Source organism: Pithys albifrons, chromosome 5 (genome assembly GCF_047495875.1).
Source record: "Pithys albifrons albifrons isolate INPA30051 chromosome 5, PitAlb_v1, whole genome shotgun sequence".
NCBI classification, from domain to species: Eukaryota; Metazoa; Chordata; class Aves; order Passeriformes; family Thamnophilidae; genus Pithys; species Pithys albifrons.
The window spans coordinates 48,246,757-48,266,532 of NC_092462.1; the positions used below are offsets into that span (position 1 = coordinate 48,246,757).

Genomic DNA, 19,776 nt, shown 5'->3' on the forward strand with positions numbered 1-19,776 from the left:
ATGGTCTTTGCTAGGGCCTGCAGCACTGTCTACTGGTAAGATCAAAATATTTGTTCCAGAAAAATTAAAAGTAGTCTGGTATGTGAGGGTCCCAGATGTCAATTGAAGTGGCCTCTCACATTGCAACCTTTGTGGGTAGCTTAATTGTGATGACGTTGTTTTAAAAGTTTATTTTTAGAAGAATTAAACATACTTTAGTGCAGGAAGAAAGTCTATTTTTATTTTTAGTATTAACACAATTTTATTTCTGACTGTTGTAATACCATTTTACTTCATTCACAGTACATTATAAGACTTGTTCAAATCCTGGATTTAACAGTAAGTGCTTTTCATATTTCATTTTGATGTTAATAAACAGTGTCTAAAAGAGCTTTGTAATACTAGTCTGCCTTCCAAAATATGATCCAAGACTCAGATAAATGATTGAAAGTATTTTGTGCATTGTAATATATAAGCATTCTCCTGGATTCTCTCATCAAACTAAATTGTGTCACACCTCCTTTTTTTGGCTGCTGTGGTGTCTCCATATGAATTGTCACTTATGATCCAAATGTCAGATTATCATGTCTTGAGAACAGACTCACAGATGGCTTGTTAGAAAAGTGGGAGCTTTCTGTGCTGTGGAGGGGGTGAAGAATTTTCTAGTAGTTCCCAAAGAAATTAGGAATTTCCTTTTTTTATAGCCATATGAGTATGTGGCAGTGGTAGAGGTGGGAAGCACTTCCTCCCTGAGGTGTGAGGAGCCAGATACAAAGGAAAGAAATTATATCAAAGTGCTCTATTTTCTCTCTTGCAAGAGTTGTGCAAGAATGGCTGTGAGGTACATACCCATACTGGCTTTTGAAAAAAGCCAGTTGATGGGGAGCTCCATCCTGTGACAGCTTGATGGCTATTGATGCTCACACTAAATAGGTTACAGCGGGCTCAGAGCGTGCCTCTGTTGTATTAGCATCAGCCTACCATGACCCACAGTGTAGGTGAGGGCCGTAAAGGGAATTCCTTGCTGCACTGAATGTTATTTCCCACACACAGGACTCGGCATCAGACTTTCAGAACACTTGAATTAAGACTTGGTAGTGTGAGAAGCTATACTGTTTGCAGGTGGAGAAAAGCAAGAAGCCTACATTTGAACATGAAGGTGAGCATTGGCCTACAGAGTATCAGTCAGGTGTCTGACCACTGGGCCATGCCTCCTTTCTCTGCTACCAAAAAGCACAGTGGGGAACTAAAAAATGTCTTGGAACCTGAGCCTCTAGCATACACAACATTGCACATTGCACATACAACCACCTTTTGTTCATCTTTTTATTGTAATTAAATTGTTTTTTATCTCAGGACATTTTTCTAGTCTCCTCGAATTCTTTTTTTTTTAAAAAAGTAGTTAATATAAAGGTAGCTTAAGTCAAGTCTGGTCTTATCTTTAAGGCTGGAGATTTTTTTTTCTTAGTTAGAATGAGGTGGAATATATATTTGCCCAGATCTTCAGAGTGAAACTGGAACATAAGAAATTTTTTCTGCATGAAGCAACTAGGAAATATATGTGAAAGTAACTGAAAACTTCTGAAGTCCTTAAGTGTTTGGAATGACATGCATGATTTAAGTGTTTTTAGATATTGGGACCAGATGTCCTGTGCTCTTGTCATCTCCCTTTGCACAAATGTAATATCATGAGGGATCATTATGCTGACTCAGACGTTCAGCTGAGTGGGAGGGAAATCCCAGGGGGACAGAAAGCTGCATTTGTTTTTCTAGTTGTAGCTCATGCTGGACAAACGGATGAGGAGGAGGTGTGGCAGGAGCAATCTCTGGCAGCCAGGGTGCCCTCATGTGGCCCTTGCAGCTGGCAGTGGGAAAGCAGTCTGAGGTCTTCCCCATCCACAACAAGAAGCCAATAGCAAAACCACTGTTAGTGCCCCCCAGCGTGGCCTGACTCCAGGGGAGGACTGTGGGAATGCTGAAAGGAACCAAAAGAGCAGAGGATTTGCTGCATGCCAACCACAGGAGGGGCATGTGGGCCAATAAGCAAATAACACCATGACTGACAAGCATGTGGTGGGTGTACTCTGCAATAAATAGCATCCTAAAAGTTCATATATCCAATGCCCAGGCGTGCCCAGCCCAGGACATTGCAGTCTGTTCACCACTGCATAGGAATACCAGCATTAAAGATCCCTGCTGAGCAAACCCTCAGTAGGTGAGGCAGCACCAGAGGTGACTGAAAGAGGGTTCTGGGGTGACTTTGGACTATGCAGGGGTTCCTGTGACCATGAACACCCAAGCAGCAACCTTATGAAGATCTGTGGGCTGTCAGCAGCCAACCAGGCGAGGAGGGGGCAGTGCTGACAGTAATCGTGGGAGATCTAAACAGTTCCAGGGAGCACTAGTGACCTGGAGCACAGGAACAGGAGTGGGCAAACAGAGTATGAGCCTCTGGGTAAGACTCAAGGGGCAAACAGATAATATGGGTGTCATTGTGGGAGTCTGCCATAGACCTCCTGGTCAAGACCATGATGCTGGCAAATTATTTGAGGAGCTAAGGGACATTTGCAAGTCAATGGCCCTTGTCCTTATGGGGGACTTCAACTTGCCAGAAAAGCTGGGAGTATCGCACAGATGGTACATCCTGGGCAAGAAGATTGAAAAAAACCCCTGGATGACAACTTGATGAAACAGATCCTTAGGGAGCCAACTCAGATGGATGACCTCCTTGATTTGCTGCTTGTCACCAGAGTGGATCTCGTGAGCAAAGTGGAGTTTGGTCAGGCACAGAGGGTAATAGTGAATGGGGTGACATCAGACTGGTGACCTGTCACTAGTGGGGTTCCACAGGGCTCCATTTTGTGCTCTGTGCTCTTTGACATCTCCATAAATGACTTGGATGCAGGACTGGAAGGGATACTAAGCAAGTCTGCAGATGACACAAAAGTGGGAGGAGCTCTTGACTCCCTTGAAGGAAGCGAGGCCCTGCAGAGAGACCTTGACAAATTAGAGGGCTGGGCAATCACCAACCATATGAAGTTCAACAAGGGGAAGTGCCGCATTCTGCACCTGGGGTGGGGCAGCCCTGGATATTTGTACAGACTGGGAAATGAGATACTGGAAAGCAGTCCATGAAAGCAATCCTGTGAGTCCTGGTCTATGGCAAGTTGAATATGAGTCAGCAGTGCCCTGGCAGCCAGGAGGGCCAACCATGTTCTGGGGACATCAGGCACACCATCACCAGCTGGTTGAGGGAGGGAATTGTCCTGCTCTGCTCTGCACTGGGGTGGCCTCACCTTGAATATTGTGTGCAATTTTGGGCACTGCAATGTAAGAAAGATATTAAGCTATTAGAGAGTGTCCAAAGGAGGGAAAGGAAGATAGTAAAGGGCCTTGAGGGGAAGCTGTGTGAGGAGCAGCTGAAGGCACTTGGTCTGTTCAGCCTGGAGAAGAAACTGAGGGGAGACCTCATTGCAGTCTGCAACTTCCTCATGAGAGGAAGACGAGGGACAGGCAGTGACCTCTTCTCTATGATGACCAGTGAGAGAACCTGAGGGAATGGCCTGAAGTCATTTTTCTTATGCCCATATTTCACTTTATGTTTTATATTAGATACATGCTGAGTAGTCTTTGTCACTGCAGTTCTTGCATATTTATAGGGGGGAAAAGTAGTCCTTTTCTTTGAAGTATCACTGTTTTGCCATCCACTGTTCTCTGAAAGATGGTAACCTGATTAGTTTTTAATAGTAGTGGAAAAATAGGGTTTTAACCTGATACTTTTCATAGGATGAAATGAGATAAAGTTGTATAATTAAGCTGCTTTTATTCTCCCCAACCTGCAAAGAGGAAGAAAAATGTTCTTCCATGTACAAGTCATGCCACAGCAATCGTCCTCCAGTGAAAATGCCCTGTCCATGAAAGATTCCTTCCGTACAAAAAAATGGACAAGGGACTCCTAAGTTATGAACTTATGTCTGTGACATCTGCCTTTAATCACCATGAAAGGCTGAATCCTGCTTGAAGCATAGTGAGTCTTGTACAAGGGCTAGAAATGTCAGTACTCTATTGTGATAACATTTACTGCACTGATTAACAGCCGTGGTGCTTTGCAGTGGACTGATAATCTGCCTTCGCATGTCTTTGTGTTGCCATTCTGTCTCCTTCCTGTGGTTCCAGCTGAGGCTGTGTGCAAAGCAATGGGATCTTCTCCTTTGCAGGCCTCCCATATCCATAGGTTTTTGCTTTGTGGTCTATGTTATGTGTTATGTTTTTTTTCTGTCTGCTATTTCAAAAGTATTTTTTCCTCACAGTTCTCAATTCCTTTCACTGTAATTAAACACAGTGTCAAACAGTTTATAGTTTTGTTCCTATACTGTCCCATTGTGTGAGACCACTGAGTGTGTGCTTTCTGCTTTTCTGTCCTCTCATCCTCAAAAATCTTTGTGAAATATGCACGCCACTGAAAGCATCTCCAACAACTTGAGCATTGCAAAAATCATAGTTTCAACTTCCTTTTTTTCTACTGTGCCTTTCTTGACTAGATTCAAGAGCTGTCTTGTACTCTGGAATGTTCTTCTGTCTGAAGAGATGTACATAAGCTGTTATTCTTCCTTTTGATAAGCAACTGTCTCCCACTCTGAAGAAATTTATTCTTTTAGTTGTTTTGTAACCACTTCCAACATTATCTCTAGTTTTTCACAGCCTCTTAGAAATTTGAACACTAGGACTGGGCCTGATATACAGAAATTAATCCTGTTAGTGCCACATACTGTAATAAACCTGCTCTTCTACTGATGTCCCGTGGATACTGTATTTTGTATTATTGTAGTTATATTGGTCCTTTTGCCATGACATTAAGGTAAGTATGTCCATTGTGGGTTGGATCAAAAATGTAGCTGAGCTAGTTTACTTTTTCTAACAAAGCTAGTTCACTTTTTCTAACAAAGCTAGTTCACTTTTTCTGCTCAAAAGCAGCTGCCTACAAAAGATTAAGAGGAGGATACAGTTATATGATACTCTCGCTGTTCCAACCATTTTGAGTTCTGCAACAGTTGTGGTTTCTGTGTATTTACTAATATTTGATGGAATTTTTTTCCCCTGTGAGTTTTCCATCATCTTTGCGAACCCAAGTAAGAATTTAGCAGCACAACCTTTGGCAAGAAGTTCCACATCTGAGCAAATTGCATGAAGAACTACCTCTATTTAATTTGCTTTTTAAGCTGACTCTTACCAGCTTTGTTTTTTGCCTGTTGATTCTTTGTGTTGGGGCAGAGAGTTAGCAATTATTCTCTACTTGCTTTCTCTAGTCCACTCATGATTTTTTTAGACCTTTTCTCTCCACCAAGTCAACTATTTTTGAACCTGAATGGTTATAGGTAGTGATCCAAGCAGGGATTCATTCCTTTTCTTTGTTCTGAGCATCTTGAAACTTTCTCAGTTACCCTCTCCTGGGATAGAGTCCCCTCCTTCTGTAGATACAATCTACACTATTGAATGACCGATTTGGTTGTCCTATATTTTTCTTGATTTATACCCCTTTTATTTGTTTTCTGTCCCTGTGGTTTCTTATCCTTTCCTTTGTAGTGACTGAACTCTTTCCCATTGTTTTTCTCAAAGCTATTTGAATTTTAACCTCATAGGATATTATATTATCCCCATGCCCTTTTCTCCATTTTGGACTCCTATCATCTTCTGGTGGTTTTCTCAATATTCCAATGCTTATAGAAACAAACAGACAACCTCAAAAAAACACACACAAAAAAATCCCAACATGCGTAGCACCGAGGTCTTTCTCTGATACATGTTTTTTCTTGACTGTACCTGTATTCCTTTTTCATTCCTCTGACACTGTTTTTGCTATGCTGATTCATGTTTTTACTGAGCATGTCTGTAGAAGCCATCACAGCTAAAAGCTTTGACTGAGTAGGCTGGAAGTATTGCCTTTTTAACCTGCTGATGAGTCTTATGTCAGACGTGAGGTGATTTAAGTGAAATTGTTCTTATTGTTGCAGAACTAATAAAATCTAGACTTATCAAATATCCTTTTTTCAGTACGCTGTTGTTGCTGAACCCCCACGAACCCATTAAAATATTGTAACGCAGCTGTACACTTAGATGGTCTCCAAAGAGAGAGGGAACAACTTGGCCTTATGATGTAGTGATGCATCACCGGACTGCATAACTCACTGCGACAACGTGATTTCTGTGCTGTGGAAGATCAGATGCCAGTGGGCATCTGAATTTTCTCAAAATATATGTATAAGTCTTGCAGTTCTGACATACTGACTGAATCTGCTTCTTGTAGCACAAGAAACAAAACTAACTGAAGAACTTGGAAGACGACTGAAAACAGGAAATTGTTGTCAAGCAACCATAGTGCTCAGTGGAGACAGGAGAAAAGTGTTGAGAGGAAATCTTAATAACATTGTTCAAAATATAATTTCTTTTATGTCCTAATGAAATCAGGTTAAATTAAAATACTGGAATATACTACTTTGGCTGTGAGTTATAGGTGGAATCAGTTGCTTAGGTAAAGGTCATGGGTTAGGGTGTTATTGGCTGAAAGAACTGTCCTGGTGTATGCTTTTGTTTAGGTTTTTAAATGATAGGGCTTGAACTGCCTGTTTTAAAGACTTTTGGTTTTGTCACATATTAGCTGTTAAATGTCAATACTGTGTTTTTGGAATTATGCAAGACCAGAAGAACTTAAAAAGGTACTTTTAAAAGTTGTATGCTGTCAATAAATTTTTCTTGCCTTTGACTTGTCACTGTGTTCTGCAGTAAGCACTAACATTAGATATTCAGCAAGTATATCAAAGGATTGTTGATGTCTGTCGTGTTGTCTGATAGATACCAATTAAGCATCTGGCCATATGACAGTGTATTGAAGAAGTCATCCAAGAGCAGGTGATTATTTACATATTTTTCTTTTATCTCTTGGCAACCTTAAACTCTAGTTCACAGACTTCAAGGCAGCACTGTTTGCATAAGGAGGCAGTCCAATCCTTGGCCTTCACGGCTACTGTAAGTGTTCCTGTGGCAAAGCAGTAAACCCAAGCAGAAAATTAGTATGGTTAAAATGATTTGTTTTAGTGCACAGTCACTGCAACTTCAGCAGGGGCAGAAGCAAGAGTCTGCTGTGGTAAGCAGAAGGCAAGAATGAAGGCCAATTGGGAGGATATGCACATAGGGTGAATGTGAATCTGTGCCTTTCACAGCACGAGCCAGGTTAAAAATGGCTTCTGAAGAGCTTACTGTTTTTCTTTTATTTGTTTTTTATTTGTTTATGGTAGAATTTTAAGACACTGTCTGTCTACAAGGTGTGCCTGAAAATTGTCTCTACAGTTTTGAGATTATAGATCCTTGGACAATATTCAGAGTGGGTGATAAATGCAGAAAAGGGTGCAGGAGATAGAATTGGCTCTGTATTTCATTAAAAGACAGAAAAGTCATTAAAAGTAATGACAGAGGAGACAGGTCTAGATGCTTTTAGTGTTTCCTGTGTCTCTCACTAGCAGTTTAATTCTCCCCTGTGTTCTTTATATGTGTATTCTTAGTGCACTTCTGTATCGTCTATCAAGTGAATAGACAGACACTGCCATTAAAGAGAGGAATATGCAGTCTCTTGGTCTTGGCAGAGGCAAGTTGTTAAGCTGTTTTGGTCCCCAACAAAAGGTGATGTGATCTTTCTCCTGATCTTTAATGGCTTATGCTTTTTTTTTTTACTAGAAGCAGCCATTTATTGCCAGTGTCTTACACCTCCACTCTCAGTCAGCTGTGAGTTCACTGGATGCTTTGTCTGCTTTCCCCTAAGGCTAAAGGTTGCTCCTTCCCCCTGCAAGGTTAGACTTTGTCAGCCCAGCTGGAAACATAAGTTCAAAACTAAAACTTCACTGACATCCAAACTCAATTACCACAAGACTTTGGTTAACTAAAATAGCCTGTCTGAATAACTGGGTGCTCTATATTTTGCCACAGACATATTGAGGTGTTTTCTAATAGTAAGACTGTAGTACTTTGAAGACCTTCATTTTTCATTTTCTCTTCTGGGTTGCTTATTCTTCAATCATGCCTTACAAATATGTAAAGAGAAGACAAAGTAGAGGTACATTTTTATCAAAACCTGCCCAAGGCAAGAATTATAGTGATTTCTAGAGTTTCATATGGAGAAAAATAATCTGAATGGTAAGATCATACTTACCTGATTTATTGTGTCAAATCACTAGTCACTTATATGCCATTTAATGAAATCTAAATACATGAAATGATTGTTTTGGTGGGAGTAGGGAGTACAGACATCTCACCCATATGGAAATTCTGTGCAATCAACCCCAAATCTCAGATGGCCAAGCAGTGTAAAACAATGAGTAATAGAGCTGCAGCATTTGATTTATGGGCCGCTGAGTGCTGCAGGCAGCTAAGACTCCTCCTTAGCTTGGCAGCGCCTGTCCTTTTCACTAAGATGACTATTGCTGCAGAGTTCTATTGCCATCAAAGGATCAGAGCCAGTTTCCCATACCCATGAGGTCCTCCCTGGGTGCCGTTGTCACTTTTAGCAGCTAGAATCTTCTTGTCTGGGCAGTGAGGAAGTTAATATGCTGTGCCACAGAATCACAAACCACAAGTCAGACCAGGTATAACATGAAAAATCAAATAGAGCAACTTCGGAAAGCTGCATATTCCACAATTCTTTTCCCTCCCAAGTTATCAATAAAAGAAGCTGTTATTAAATAAAGCAGTTCAAGAGCTTGAGGGAGGAAATGACCCAGGGGCTTGTGAGTTTCTACTGATCCTTGTGCTGGTTTTACCTACAGCTGGGTTTTGGGGTTGTTCTTTAGTTTTGGTTTTCAGCCATAAAATTCTTTACTTGTGTAAAGCTGTGTGGTTCCTGTTCCAAAAAGTTCTGTTAACTCATGCGACCTCTGAAGGAATTAAACATGTTTTGCTTCCTAAATGGAAAGCTGCTAGAATATTTACATAGCAAAGTAGTCTCTAAAGATTTATCTCCCTCTTCCTCCTGGATTTTAAAAGAAAATAAATTCCACTTGCTTGAAGTTGATTTTTGCTTTAATACTTTTAATGACGTGTTGAGGACAGTGTGCTGGAAGTACAGGAATTAGAGTGCTCAGTTCTCTTCGTGGTTTTGTCAGGGACACGTGTTAATTCAAGTAAACTATGACCCTCCTCTTCTCTTCCTCCCAATCTCACTCTGGTTTCTGTTGTGTAAAATATGTTTAATGATACATACAACTTCAGATTCTTACAGGTATATTTAATACAGAAAATATTACCTTTGACAGAATTGCACAATGCTTTTTCCTGGGTTTGTTACACTTCCTCTTAATTTCTGTAGATCCTATAAATCACATTTTAATTGTTACTTTGTAACACAGTATCATGTTCAGTGTTTAAAACTGAAAAAAATATTTTTCACTTCCTTCACTATTCTCCGTCTGCCAAAACTCAGGTCTTTGCAAAAATCAGCAAATTGATGTCAGTTCATTTACCCTTAGGGACACTAAATTATTACATGGCTTAAATTCTAAAAATAAATGACTAAGGAGGGTGGAGGCAGAGATGGAAAACAACAAAAATCTCTCAGAAAGTCTCTGTGCATTCTGAAGAATATATGATGATAGCATTAAAATGTCCAAACAATGCAACGAAGCAGAAGGTGTTAGAGCCTGGGCCTTTTGGCTGGCTCTGCATTAAGCAGCATTAATGTTTTTATAGAGCCTTTGGAAACTCTGAATTGACCTGGTTTTGTTATTTTTATTGGCTCCCTTGATGATAGACAAATGGGGCTAACTTGAGGCCAATATAACCAGCAGGAAATCTGGGTCATGGATAGTTACATTTTTAAAACTTGTGTTTTAGGGCTTTTCAATCAGGGTAATTGATTGATTGTTAGGCAGTGCAGGGAGCCCCTAAATCATCAGAGGTGGCCAGATAATGACAATCTGCCAGTGGATTTTGTTTGAGGCAAATTTCCCAGCTCCCTGTGGAGCCATGTTCTGCAGTGAGGCTGCAAGTCCCATTTTTTTCATGCACTGTCCAGTCCAACTGGCCTGTTTGGACTAAATAGCCTCTGAAACTTGGCAGTTTCATTTGAAGTCCTCTATAGTGCCATTTCCCAAGAGATAAGGGAAAAACATTCCAGAGAAGTTCATACCCCAGAACGACTCTATATGCATTCTGAAGTTAATGGTTTATTACAGCTCTTTAATTTTTTTTCTCTTTCATTTTTACTTTGAAGATAAGAGGTGGCAATTGTTACTTGAAGTTGTTGAGTTTTAGCCTGCACTACAGTAAATCACCCTGAAAGTTTAGACACAATTTTTTTTTATCTTGTATGTTTGAAAGTTTGCCAGAGATGCTGTACATGTGAGCTTGCAGAAGCTACTATTCTTGAGCAGGAGCTGGTGACTCTACTGCTCTATGCAACCATGTGCATCTTCAGTGCTCCAGGCATGTGGATAATCAGTGTAGGCAAAATACAGCTTTTTCAAGAATTCATCTTTAATGGTGTAGCAGCATGCTATGAGATACTTAGAGATGGACTGAAGTAGAGTTTGTGTTTTGGGAGGGGAAGAGGGGAATAGATGATGTGCCAGTAGATGGTAGATTATGTTCAGTAATATGTGACATAGGTCTTGCCTCTCCATAAAAGTGAATTCAGATTAATGTAGATTGAAGTTTGTAATTTATTCAAAAATAACTCCACAAGTAGGTTAATCTTCAGTTCTTAGATTTTTAGGACTGATTAGGCTTTTGTTAATTGCAGATGGCTTTCATGTGATAGCTGCATACCTCTGAATTCCTTTAAGTATTGTCTTTTTCCATTTTAGGAGATGGATGATCTGGTATTTATTGTACATAAATACACATGAGAATTTATTTGATGTCACTTTTCAAGAAGAGAGCAGGTAATACTGAACTGAGACAGGGCTGAGTTGAAATTTGGGAACCGACAGCCTTGTCTTGAGGATGGCTCAGCTGCCCACATATGCCAGACCAGCACCAAACACCACAGATTTTCTTCCCTGGTGAAGCAGTGCTTGGACTTTCTGTGCCTGTGATTTAACACTCTCTGCGCAAACACAGAGGATGCCAGTGCCTACTGAATTTCTCGATGTTCCTTTTGGCTCCCACATGCTTTTAACCCACTGTAGCTTTGTAATTTAGTGCTTCAAGTCCGCAGTTGCACTTACTGTTAGGTTTAGCATGTGAGTAGTTAGAAAATTCTTCTCTAAAGTATGTATTCAAATGGAACGTAGCATCTGACCAAACTGAAGTCTCATGAAAGATAGGTCCATGCCAAAACTTTTATGTCAAGAGCAGGGTGGGACACAAAAGTCCACAGAAGTGTTGTTTCTTACAGCACAGACTGGGAAAAAGTTTCTTGAGAGCTTGAGTACTTCATGCTTTCTTAGTGATGGAGATCCGTGGTGGATCAGTGTAGGTGTACAAACTACAGTTTTATGAGATACTTGTTAGTGTTTCTGAGATTGTCAAAGAACAACTAAAACAAAATACAACTAGAACCGAGATCCCCTGAAGTCTTATATGGAACATGCCAGGACATAAAATTTTCAGTTTCAGTTTTCAGTTTCTAAAGTTGTTGCATGATTTTGCTGTTGTATAAACCTGTATCCCTTTCTAGTTTGTTTGATTTGTATTTTATTTACTTACTGTGAATCAATTTAAAGGGTATATTGTTGGCTGTGGTGCCTATTTACCATGACTAGACTGTGTGAACTGTAACAACCAAGAATAAATGTTTGCAGACTTGACTGTTTGGATTACAAGAGGTTTGATGTTTTGCTGTACACAGTGAACTGACCCACAGGTTTTCACAGGGTGATCTGTTTGGTGATCAAAGGAAAAGAGGCAAGGTACTGGTATTGCAGGAGACCTCTTGGATGGATCCAAGCGATCACTGCCACCAGGAGAGGAAGACTGTTCTCCCACATCTGCCTCCCCAAGCAGTGTTCCTTCTGTTTGCCTTTGAGGTCCTCCAATTCTCACCTGATCCCACTGCTGAGCTCAAAAATAAGCCACAGCAGAAAACTAGCCTGTGAAGATTTCAGCCACAGAGTTTGTGGGCAGTAAGGGTGGCAGTTTGATGATACAATTAGTCCCTGTGTTGCTCTGAACAAAACAGACCTCCATGGTGGATCTAAACCCCAGCCCTGGTGTTACATCGTGTGCATGTCAGCATGACACTTGAGGGTATTCATGTCTAATTTCTCCTTTTTACAACTCCAGTAAAGCTGTATGGACACCTCTACCACGGCCAGGAGAAGCAGCAAGGATGATTTCAGTTGCTGGGAAATCCCAACATACTCTCAGTTTCCCCTTCCTTTTCTCTGCCAGCCTCCCTCTCCTTATATATACGTTATGGTCATCCAGCCTCACAGTCACATACTTCTCCACAGTTCACATGGCCTTTGCTTTACTCACCTTGCAGCATGGATGTGCTGTGGCAGTGAGCATGACCTGCCTAGCAAAGAAGGCCTTTTTCAGGTAGAAACCCGCTGTTACAAGGCTTGAGAAGCTCGTGAGTGGGCTGTGAAGGAGACTGAGGGAGAAGAGGGTTAGGGCACATGCCAGACTGATGATTGCTGTCCTTACTTCTGTCATAGAGCTCCTGGTCACTTAAACCACAAGCTTCACAGGTGTTTCCCTCTGTTACTAATTTTCTGGATTTCTGACCTCAAAGTGTAGGGTCAGGTTTGCAGATATGCTGAGAGTTTGGAATAGCAGCTGAGGTCAATGGAAGTATCTGTTTGAGTATAAAATCAGGCCCAAAGAGGAGGCCCAAAATTTAGAGGAAGCATTTGACCTCGTGCTTTGTACCAACTCTACCCATGCCACAGAAATGGATACTCCCATCCTCTCATCTTACTGGTACTTGAAGAAGATCTAATCTTCAGGTTTTTCTATTGCTAAAATGCTGCTATCATGAGTTCCTAAATAAAATCTGTAAAAAACTAATAAATTTGCTGTCTGAGCAGCAAGTAAGTCACAGCATCATTTGCTGACTAATTAGAATGTGAATATTGAACAATGTTGTATTAAATGAGGTCTGTTATTATGAGAAATAATGACTTGCTGGTGCAGGCAGAAGTGTGTCTGATCCTAACTGACCAGCACAAAGGAGGCAATCTGACATGATCTTCGTTTTGTTTTCAGACTATTGGTGAATCAGAAATGCCCAGTGTTTTGAAGCAGTTATTGCCAATGATCAAGTCTTACAATGAGAGGACAAAAGATGATTATACTTTTGAGGACTTCCTTGTCTTGTTGGTATACATATATTCTGTGGTTGGAGAAATTGAAAGTGGAAGAGAGCTGGATGCAGCTGAAGAAGAACTGAAAAAGGCCCTAGTCAAGGCAATTTGTGATGAGCCAGAGCCATCTCCTTTGTTGCAGAAAATTACAGGTAAGATTCTGCTTGTGTGGTGAGAAATTGTATGGCTAGGAATGTGGGAACTGTGAGATGTGTATAAAAATGGCTCAACTCGTCTGTGGTGCTAAGAATACATGAGTAAGCAAAAGAATTTCCTGTAGATTTGTTCCATCTCCCATGTTCTTATATGCCAGATGCTCACAGGCTGCCCTTGAAGAGTGCTGAGTCTGATGAAAGTTCTGGAAGTTGCTCTTTTTTGTTTTAAAGGTTGGCTAAGTTTGTGTGTTTTTGGAAGGTAATCTTTTCCACCATTTCTTTCACTGATTGGTGTAAAGTTGACCCTGGGAAGTCAAAATTAATCCTGGAAACATGTTCAGTGAACCACAGTTGCTTTGTGCATATGAGGAGCTGGTCTGTCTGGCATAAAAGAAGAAATGTGTCTAAAACCAACACTGAGCTTTTTGCTGAAACAACATCAACATTAGCCTTTAAAAACAGCATGCTAAGCCTTTTTTTAGGTGAGCACTTGTAGAGCAGGAAAGCTCTAACCTCTTGCTGCTGATGTGACATTTTAGAAAAAAAAAGTTTAAAAAGAACTATTGCTCAGGTGTGGCCTAGCATGGCAGAAGGGATGTCACTTCCTGCTGTCAGTTTCTCAGTATTTACTAATACTGAGGAGTCATTGACCAGGCCATCTCTGGGGTGGTGAGCAGACAAACATAAATCAAGATGTTGAGAGGAGCTTACAATTGAAAGCCTTTGCCAAGAATGGGCCTAAGTGGGGAGTCTCAAGGGAAGTGGAGTAATACTGCTGTTGGTTATTCCAGTACTATTTCACTTCTACTTCAAAATATAAGTGTGGTCTTCAAATCTGCTGTTGTTTTGAGGGTGAAACACTGTTAAAAGACTTTCTGCAGGAATGGACATATTCAGTCATATTTGCAATAAGCTGCTATTTTAATACTCCTGGCCACAGTACCTGCACTGTTCTAGGCTTCTTGTAGGCTCTTGTTCTCTTTTCTTAGTAGGTACTGCACATCTGGTCTACTGTATGGTGTTTCCCTCACAACTTGAGTGGTGTCTTCTACTGGATGCAGCATAGTCATTTCTAAATCTCCCTTTACATATTTTCCCTTTTCTCCTATGATCAGAGATGTTTTAAATCACAGTTTTACTTGTTCTCTTCATAATGCTAATGGCACGTATGTAAAGATTTTAAGTCTCTAAAACTTCAGTCAGGTACCAAAGAAAAGTTGTGGATAGACCAAGTACAGGTAGTTTTAGTCCAAGCACATCATTATTATGTGATGAAGTTAATTGCATAACACAAAGCCAGAGTCCTTGCATCCCTCTATTTCTGTATCTGTGTGTTTAGCACAGCTATTTTTGTGCTATCTGCACAAGTCTGATAGCATGTTCCCATGCTTGCATCCTTTTTTGGTTCATCAGCATTCTTCATTTTTACATCTTATTTAGTTCTTTTTGAGTTATTCATAGGAGAGGGCAAAGCAAAATTGAAACCTATTGCCAGGGCTGAAAATAAGGATTCTCTTGGGAGCAAAGTATAAAATGAAATTTCTAGGAATGCTCCATAGATATTTTTAAAGGCTTTATACATCCAACAGTTTGCTTTCTCAGCGCTAGTGGAATTTGCTGAATTTGCCAGTTGCTCTATTTGCAATGCAGTTGAATTGGGAAGACTGATGAAACTTGACCAGCCTTAACACCTACTCCTGCTTGATCTCTGTTTTGCCAGGTCTGTGTTCTGCCGCCTGCTCCCTCTGAACCTTAGGTGCCTTGCTCGCTACTTGAGAGGCAAAGCAAGTCAGAACTGTAGGAGTATGCACAAGCTTCCCTTCAAAGGCACCGCAGGACTCCCTTTGTAGCAGGGCTGAAAAGCAGGGAATAGACAGCAGTGCTGGTTTCTCCTTTTTGTACAATCGCAGATATAATGCTGAGACATCTCCTGCTACCAGCAGAATGTCCATGAACTACACACTGACTATTCCTTTTAGCAGATACACGTTGGCGTATTTTCACAAAGTCAACTCAGCTCTGCAATTAAGCAACAGCCATGTGTCTGGACAGATCATGGTTTAGACCTACAGTGTTCTGCCTTCATTTTACTGTAAGAAACAGAAACAAGAGAAAACCCTTTTTGCTGTTGCCACAAAAGTTAATTAGACTAAAGAAAATTTTAAGTAATTCCTGGAATCTCTCACTTTTATCAGAACAAGTAAAATGTTCACAGTCTTTTATTTTCACCTGTCCATCAAAGAAAGTGATAGGAAGAATGTTAAATGGGATGTGTCAGGAGAGAAGACTGGGTCCGTTACTGGGTGAGTTCAAGACACTGGACTGCTGGCTCATTCCTCTCCTCCAGAAAGAAGTTTCAAACCCTGCTGGCAATCCCTGATTGGACACCTGGGGCTATTGCAACAGATAGAACAATTCCCTGTTCCCTTTTAAAAAGGTACAGAGCCAAGCACTCCAAAGCTGAGAAATGCCAATAACTCCATTTCCCAAGTAACTGTCATTTGACTCCTGTGTGCCTTGTAGCACAGTCTTCAGTTTCATGATTATGTAGTGTATTTTCTATGAGCCATGGCTGCATTCAGTGTATGGACTGAACACCACAGAGAACCAGAACGATACAGCTGCTGTTACTCTTTACGCATGATAAAGAAGCACTAATAAAGTGAAACTGATATTCAGCAAGTAACCTTTCTCTAGGTCTCAGTTTGAAGTTGATGAGGTGAATTGGTGCTCTCAGCTTTGTGTGACTCATTTTGAAACTTGAAGCGGAAAATCATGACATTACATTTTCGGGTACTGGTGTTTACATGTCTTTGAACAGACAGTACGTTGTGTTCTGCTTCATGATACACCTGATACCTGGTATCTTGGGTTTAGTTTGGACCCCACATTGTACTAAGGCTGTTTGGTTGGTTTACGTTGAAATTAAAAGCCATAATGTCTGAGCTGTGGCTCTGAACTGCTGCCTCAGCCTTTTGCTTTCCTCTTTTCTGCAAGGTATGGAAGTTGTGCAGTCTTGGGAAATACACATTTTTATTGGTTTTATTTGTTGTTCCCGTATAGCCACTTGAAAAATAAAATGCAAAATCCTTGTAAAACTTCAGAAACCTTGACTTTTGAGGTCAAATTATCAGCCAAAGTAAAGGTTTATACAAGGTTTCTTTTATTCTTATTTTACTTGTTAAATGTAAACTTACTGATTCTTGCCTGAATCTATGCCTATAGGAAATCTCCAGTCATGTGACCACCTCAGCGAACGAGTGCAAGTCTCCCCCAGAAGAGCCAGTTTGTAGGTGTGCAGGGGATATTTGTGCTATTTTGGTGTTACCTGGTGAAACTGGACTAGTATTTGCAGTACTGGAAAGAAAGGAGTTCTCAGGGACAGACAGTGTCTGTCTCTCCCATTGACCACACTGGGTTTCCCTAAGGTAGCCTAGATGATTACAGCCCTCTGCAGAATACTTTTAAGATGCAGCACTTACATAAGCATACATTGTTTAAGAAGTGTAACCCCTTCCAATTTCCTGGCTGTTGAGTGTTAGGTTTCTCAACCTTACTGTGGCTTGAACATGTGTTTTCCTAACTATTTATATAATAACATTCTGCATTTATGTAACACCTTATTTCATTGAAGTAATAAAAATTTTTGTGGAACTGTCAATTAAAATGAAAATGCAATGCATTAATTACCCAGTGAGTTTTAAGAAATATGATACAATATTTTTGCATGCATAATAATATTACTTTAGCAATGTTGTATTCGATGGAACTGTTAAATAGTAAGTGTAATGGTAGACTATCTTTAGGCCTTGGGTAATAAAACTGAATGTAACAGTTCCAAGATTTCTCCTGGGTGTGATTTACCTCAGACGTAGGTTCTTCATCACTGATTGCAGCAGAATGTTACAAATTGGAGGGGAAACATAATAGACCAAAACATAATGGAAAATAATGCTTTTCCCAGAATGCTGGGTTTGAGAGCTTTTGGGGTGGGGCTTTTTGGCAGCTGTTTAACAAAAAAAAAAGTTGTAAAATAGTGTATTTATTTGATAATGTTATCTGTTCTTCTAGTTTTTAAATGTCCGTGTACAGCTGTGTGCATTTGCAAGCATATGCAAAAGCAATGCTAATAGAGCTGCAAAGCAATTAAAAATCTGTTTTTTCAGCTGTGCTGTTGTCTTCTTTTTCATCTGCAAATCTCTGTGGGAGCTCTGTAGAGCAGACCTGCCTTTCATGGCATGCTCTGGAGGCCAGCAGCCCAACCCCAGGCACGGGCAGCCGGCTGTGCTGCCCAAATGCAGCACCCCTCAGCCTCAGGTATCAGTTGCATACTCTTGAGCACAGGTGTGGCAGGAACCCTCTTGTGCTATTTATCAGCTTCTAAAATCTGAAATTTGTAGTCATAAAATGGATTTCTGGACCGTTTTCTGGCTTTTTCGAAATTCTGTGTGGTGTCTAATGCAAGGGGAAAAGCAAACTGAGAAATCTTTAAATAAAGACCAAAGGGGAAATGCAGAGTTCTTTTGATGTGTAGAGTCTCACGTTGGGGTAGGGAGGGGACTGGGGTTGGGGAGGAGAAGTACGAACCATCTAAAATCTGTATTGCAGCATTTTTAGCCCCATGTATAAATGTAGGGACTGGGAATCATAAGATCAGGTTTTTCATCTTCTGTTTGTCTGGAGATGTGTCTGAATCTTGGGGTTGTGGGGAGAGGAGCTGGATGCTATTTCTTCCTCTTTTCTCATAGATTTATATTCATATATATTCATTCATAGGTTGAATTTGGAAGAACAGAATAGAGGTGATGGACCAGTGGAAGATTCCCTGCCCATGGCAGGAAGAGGCTGGAACTAACTAGATGGTCCCTTCCAACCTACACCATTCTGTGATACTGTGGAGTGTAGGAATTGCCCTACTGGATTTCAGACACATGGTGTCTTGACTGATTGTGCTTATCCTCAGCACATGATTCTTGTGGGAGATTCTCCATATTAATGAAGTTACATAGTAATGAAAGTTTCTAATTTCATTATCTTAATGTCAGTGTGGCTTAAGTATCATTAATCCTATAGTCAATCCTGGTTTTGCAATAAAAATTTACCTTTGTAGACACTGACAGCCTTTTCCCTCAGAGGACTGACATATTTACCTTGATTTGATTGTGGTCTTTGCTTCACTGGTGGTTTGGAGCAACAATTTCCCAAACCTGTCTATATTAAGGGTAAGTAGGTATGTAAGTCCTTGGCTGAGGTTATAATGTAGCCCCTTTAGTCTGACTTACCTTGTGTAGGAGAGGGTTTTCCCAGCTTCACAGTGGACATTTAGCTCAGATACCTGTATTGATTTTTTTTCCCCACACACATTCATACAGATCAGAAAAATATACCATAATATAAAACAAAAAATCCAACAGTAAATTCAGAATGATTTTAAATTTTCTGTGCTTTTATCACAAGTGTTTTCTATAAAGTTTCCACTAGTTCAGTGGAAGGCTAGCCCTATCATTCCTATGAATAGTAGCATATTTCCAAGTAATCCATGAGTTTTGCAGCAGAACTGATGGGAAAAAAATGTCATGGAACACATTATTAATGCCACCACGTAGACAGGGAAGGGTTAATCTGGTGTTGCCATGTGGTGTAAGTATTTATGCTGAGAACTATTAAATAAAAAAAGCAGCAACCAAGTTGTTTTTGCTATCATTGAGGAAATTACAAAGAATTAAATATTGTCTCTCCTGAGTTTACAAATGTGTAGAAAAGTTTTAACTATCTCTGCTGTCTTCAAGCCTTCTAAAGAGCTTCCATTTTGCCCATTCATGCTTCAGGAGCTCAGCATTTGCATTGCCTGCCCAAAAAAGAAGAGCCATGTGTTAGGAATGCTGGGTCCTGCTGGGGCATTCCTGCATGTCTGGGTACAAGACTGTTTTAAGGATTGCTCCATGATTTCAGGCCTGTGTGGAAATCTGTCTGCCAGTAGGTTCAGTAAAATAGGCATCAGCTCCCCACCAAAATAAAGGCTTCCGGTTGTGGTTTAACTCCAGCTGGCAGCTCAGCCCTACACAGCCACTCGTTCCCTCCTCCCTGGTGGGATGGGGAAGAGAATCAGAAGAGTAAAAGTGAGAAAACTCGTGGGTTCATAAAAAGACAGTTTAATAGGTAAAGCAAAAGCTTTGTGCACAAGCAAAGCAAAACAAGGAATTTATTCACCATTTCCCACGGGCAGGCGGATGTTCAGCCATCCCCAGGAAATCAGCACTTTGGTGACTTTGGAAGATGAATGCATCCTTCCAAACAGCCTGCTCTTCCTCCTTTTTCCACCAGCTCTATATGCTGCGAATGACTCCATG

At 40.6% G+C, this 19,776-nt stretch overlaps 1 protein-coding gene across 3 annotated transcripts in view; it reads left to right on the forward strand.

The window, feature by feature from the left end:
* The window catches only part of SCFD2 (sec1 family domain containing 2), a 197,349-nt gene that overhangs the window by 75,234 nt on the left and 102,339 nt on the right, over nt 1–19,776 (forward strand). For all 3 annotated transcript variants that reach the window (XM_071556491.1, XM_071556490.1, XM_071556492.1), the window contains exon 5: nt 13,174–13,423. In XM_071556491.1, the coding sequence (XP_071412592.1) occupies nt 13,174–13,423 (250 nt within the window). The remainder of the gene's footprint in view (nt 1–13,173; nt 13,424–19,776) is intronic.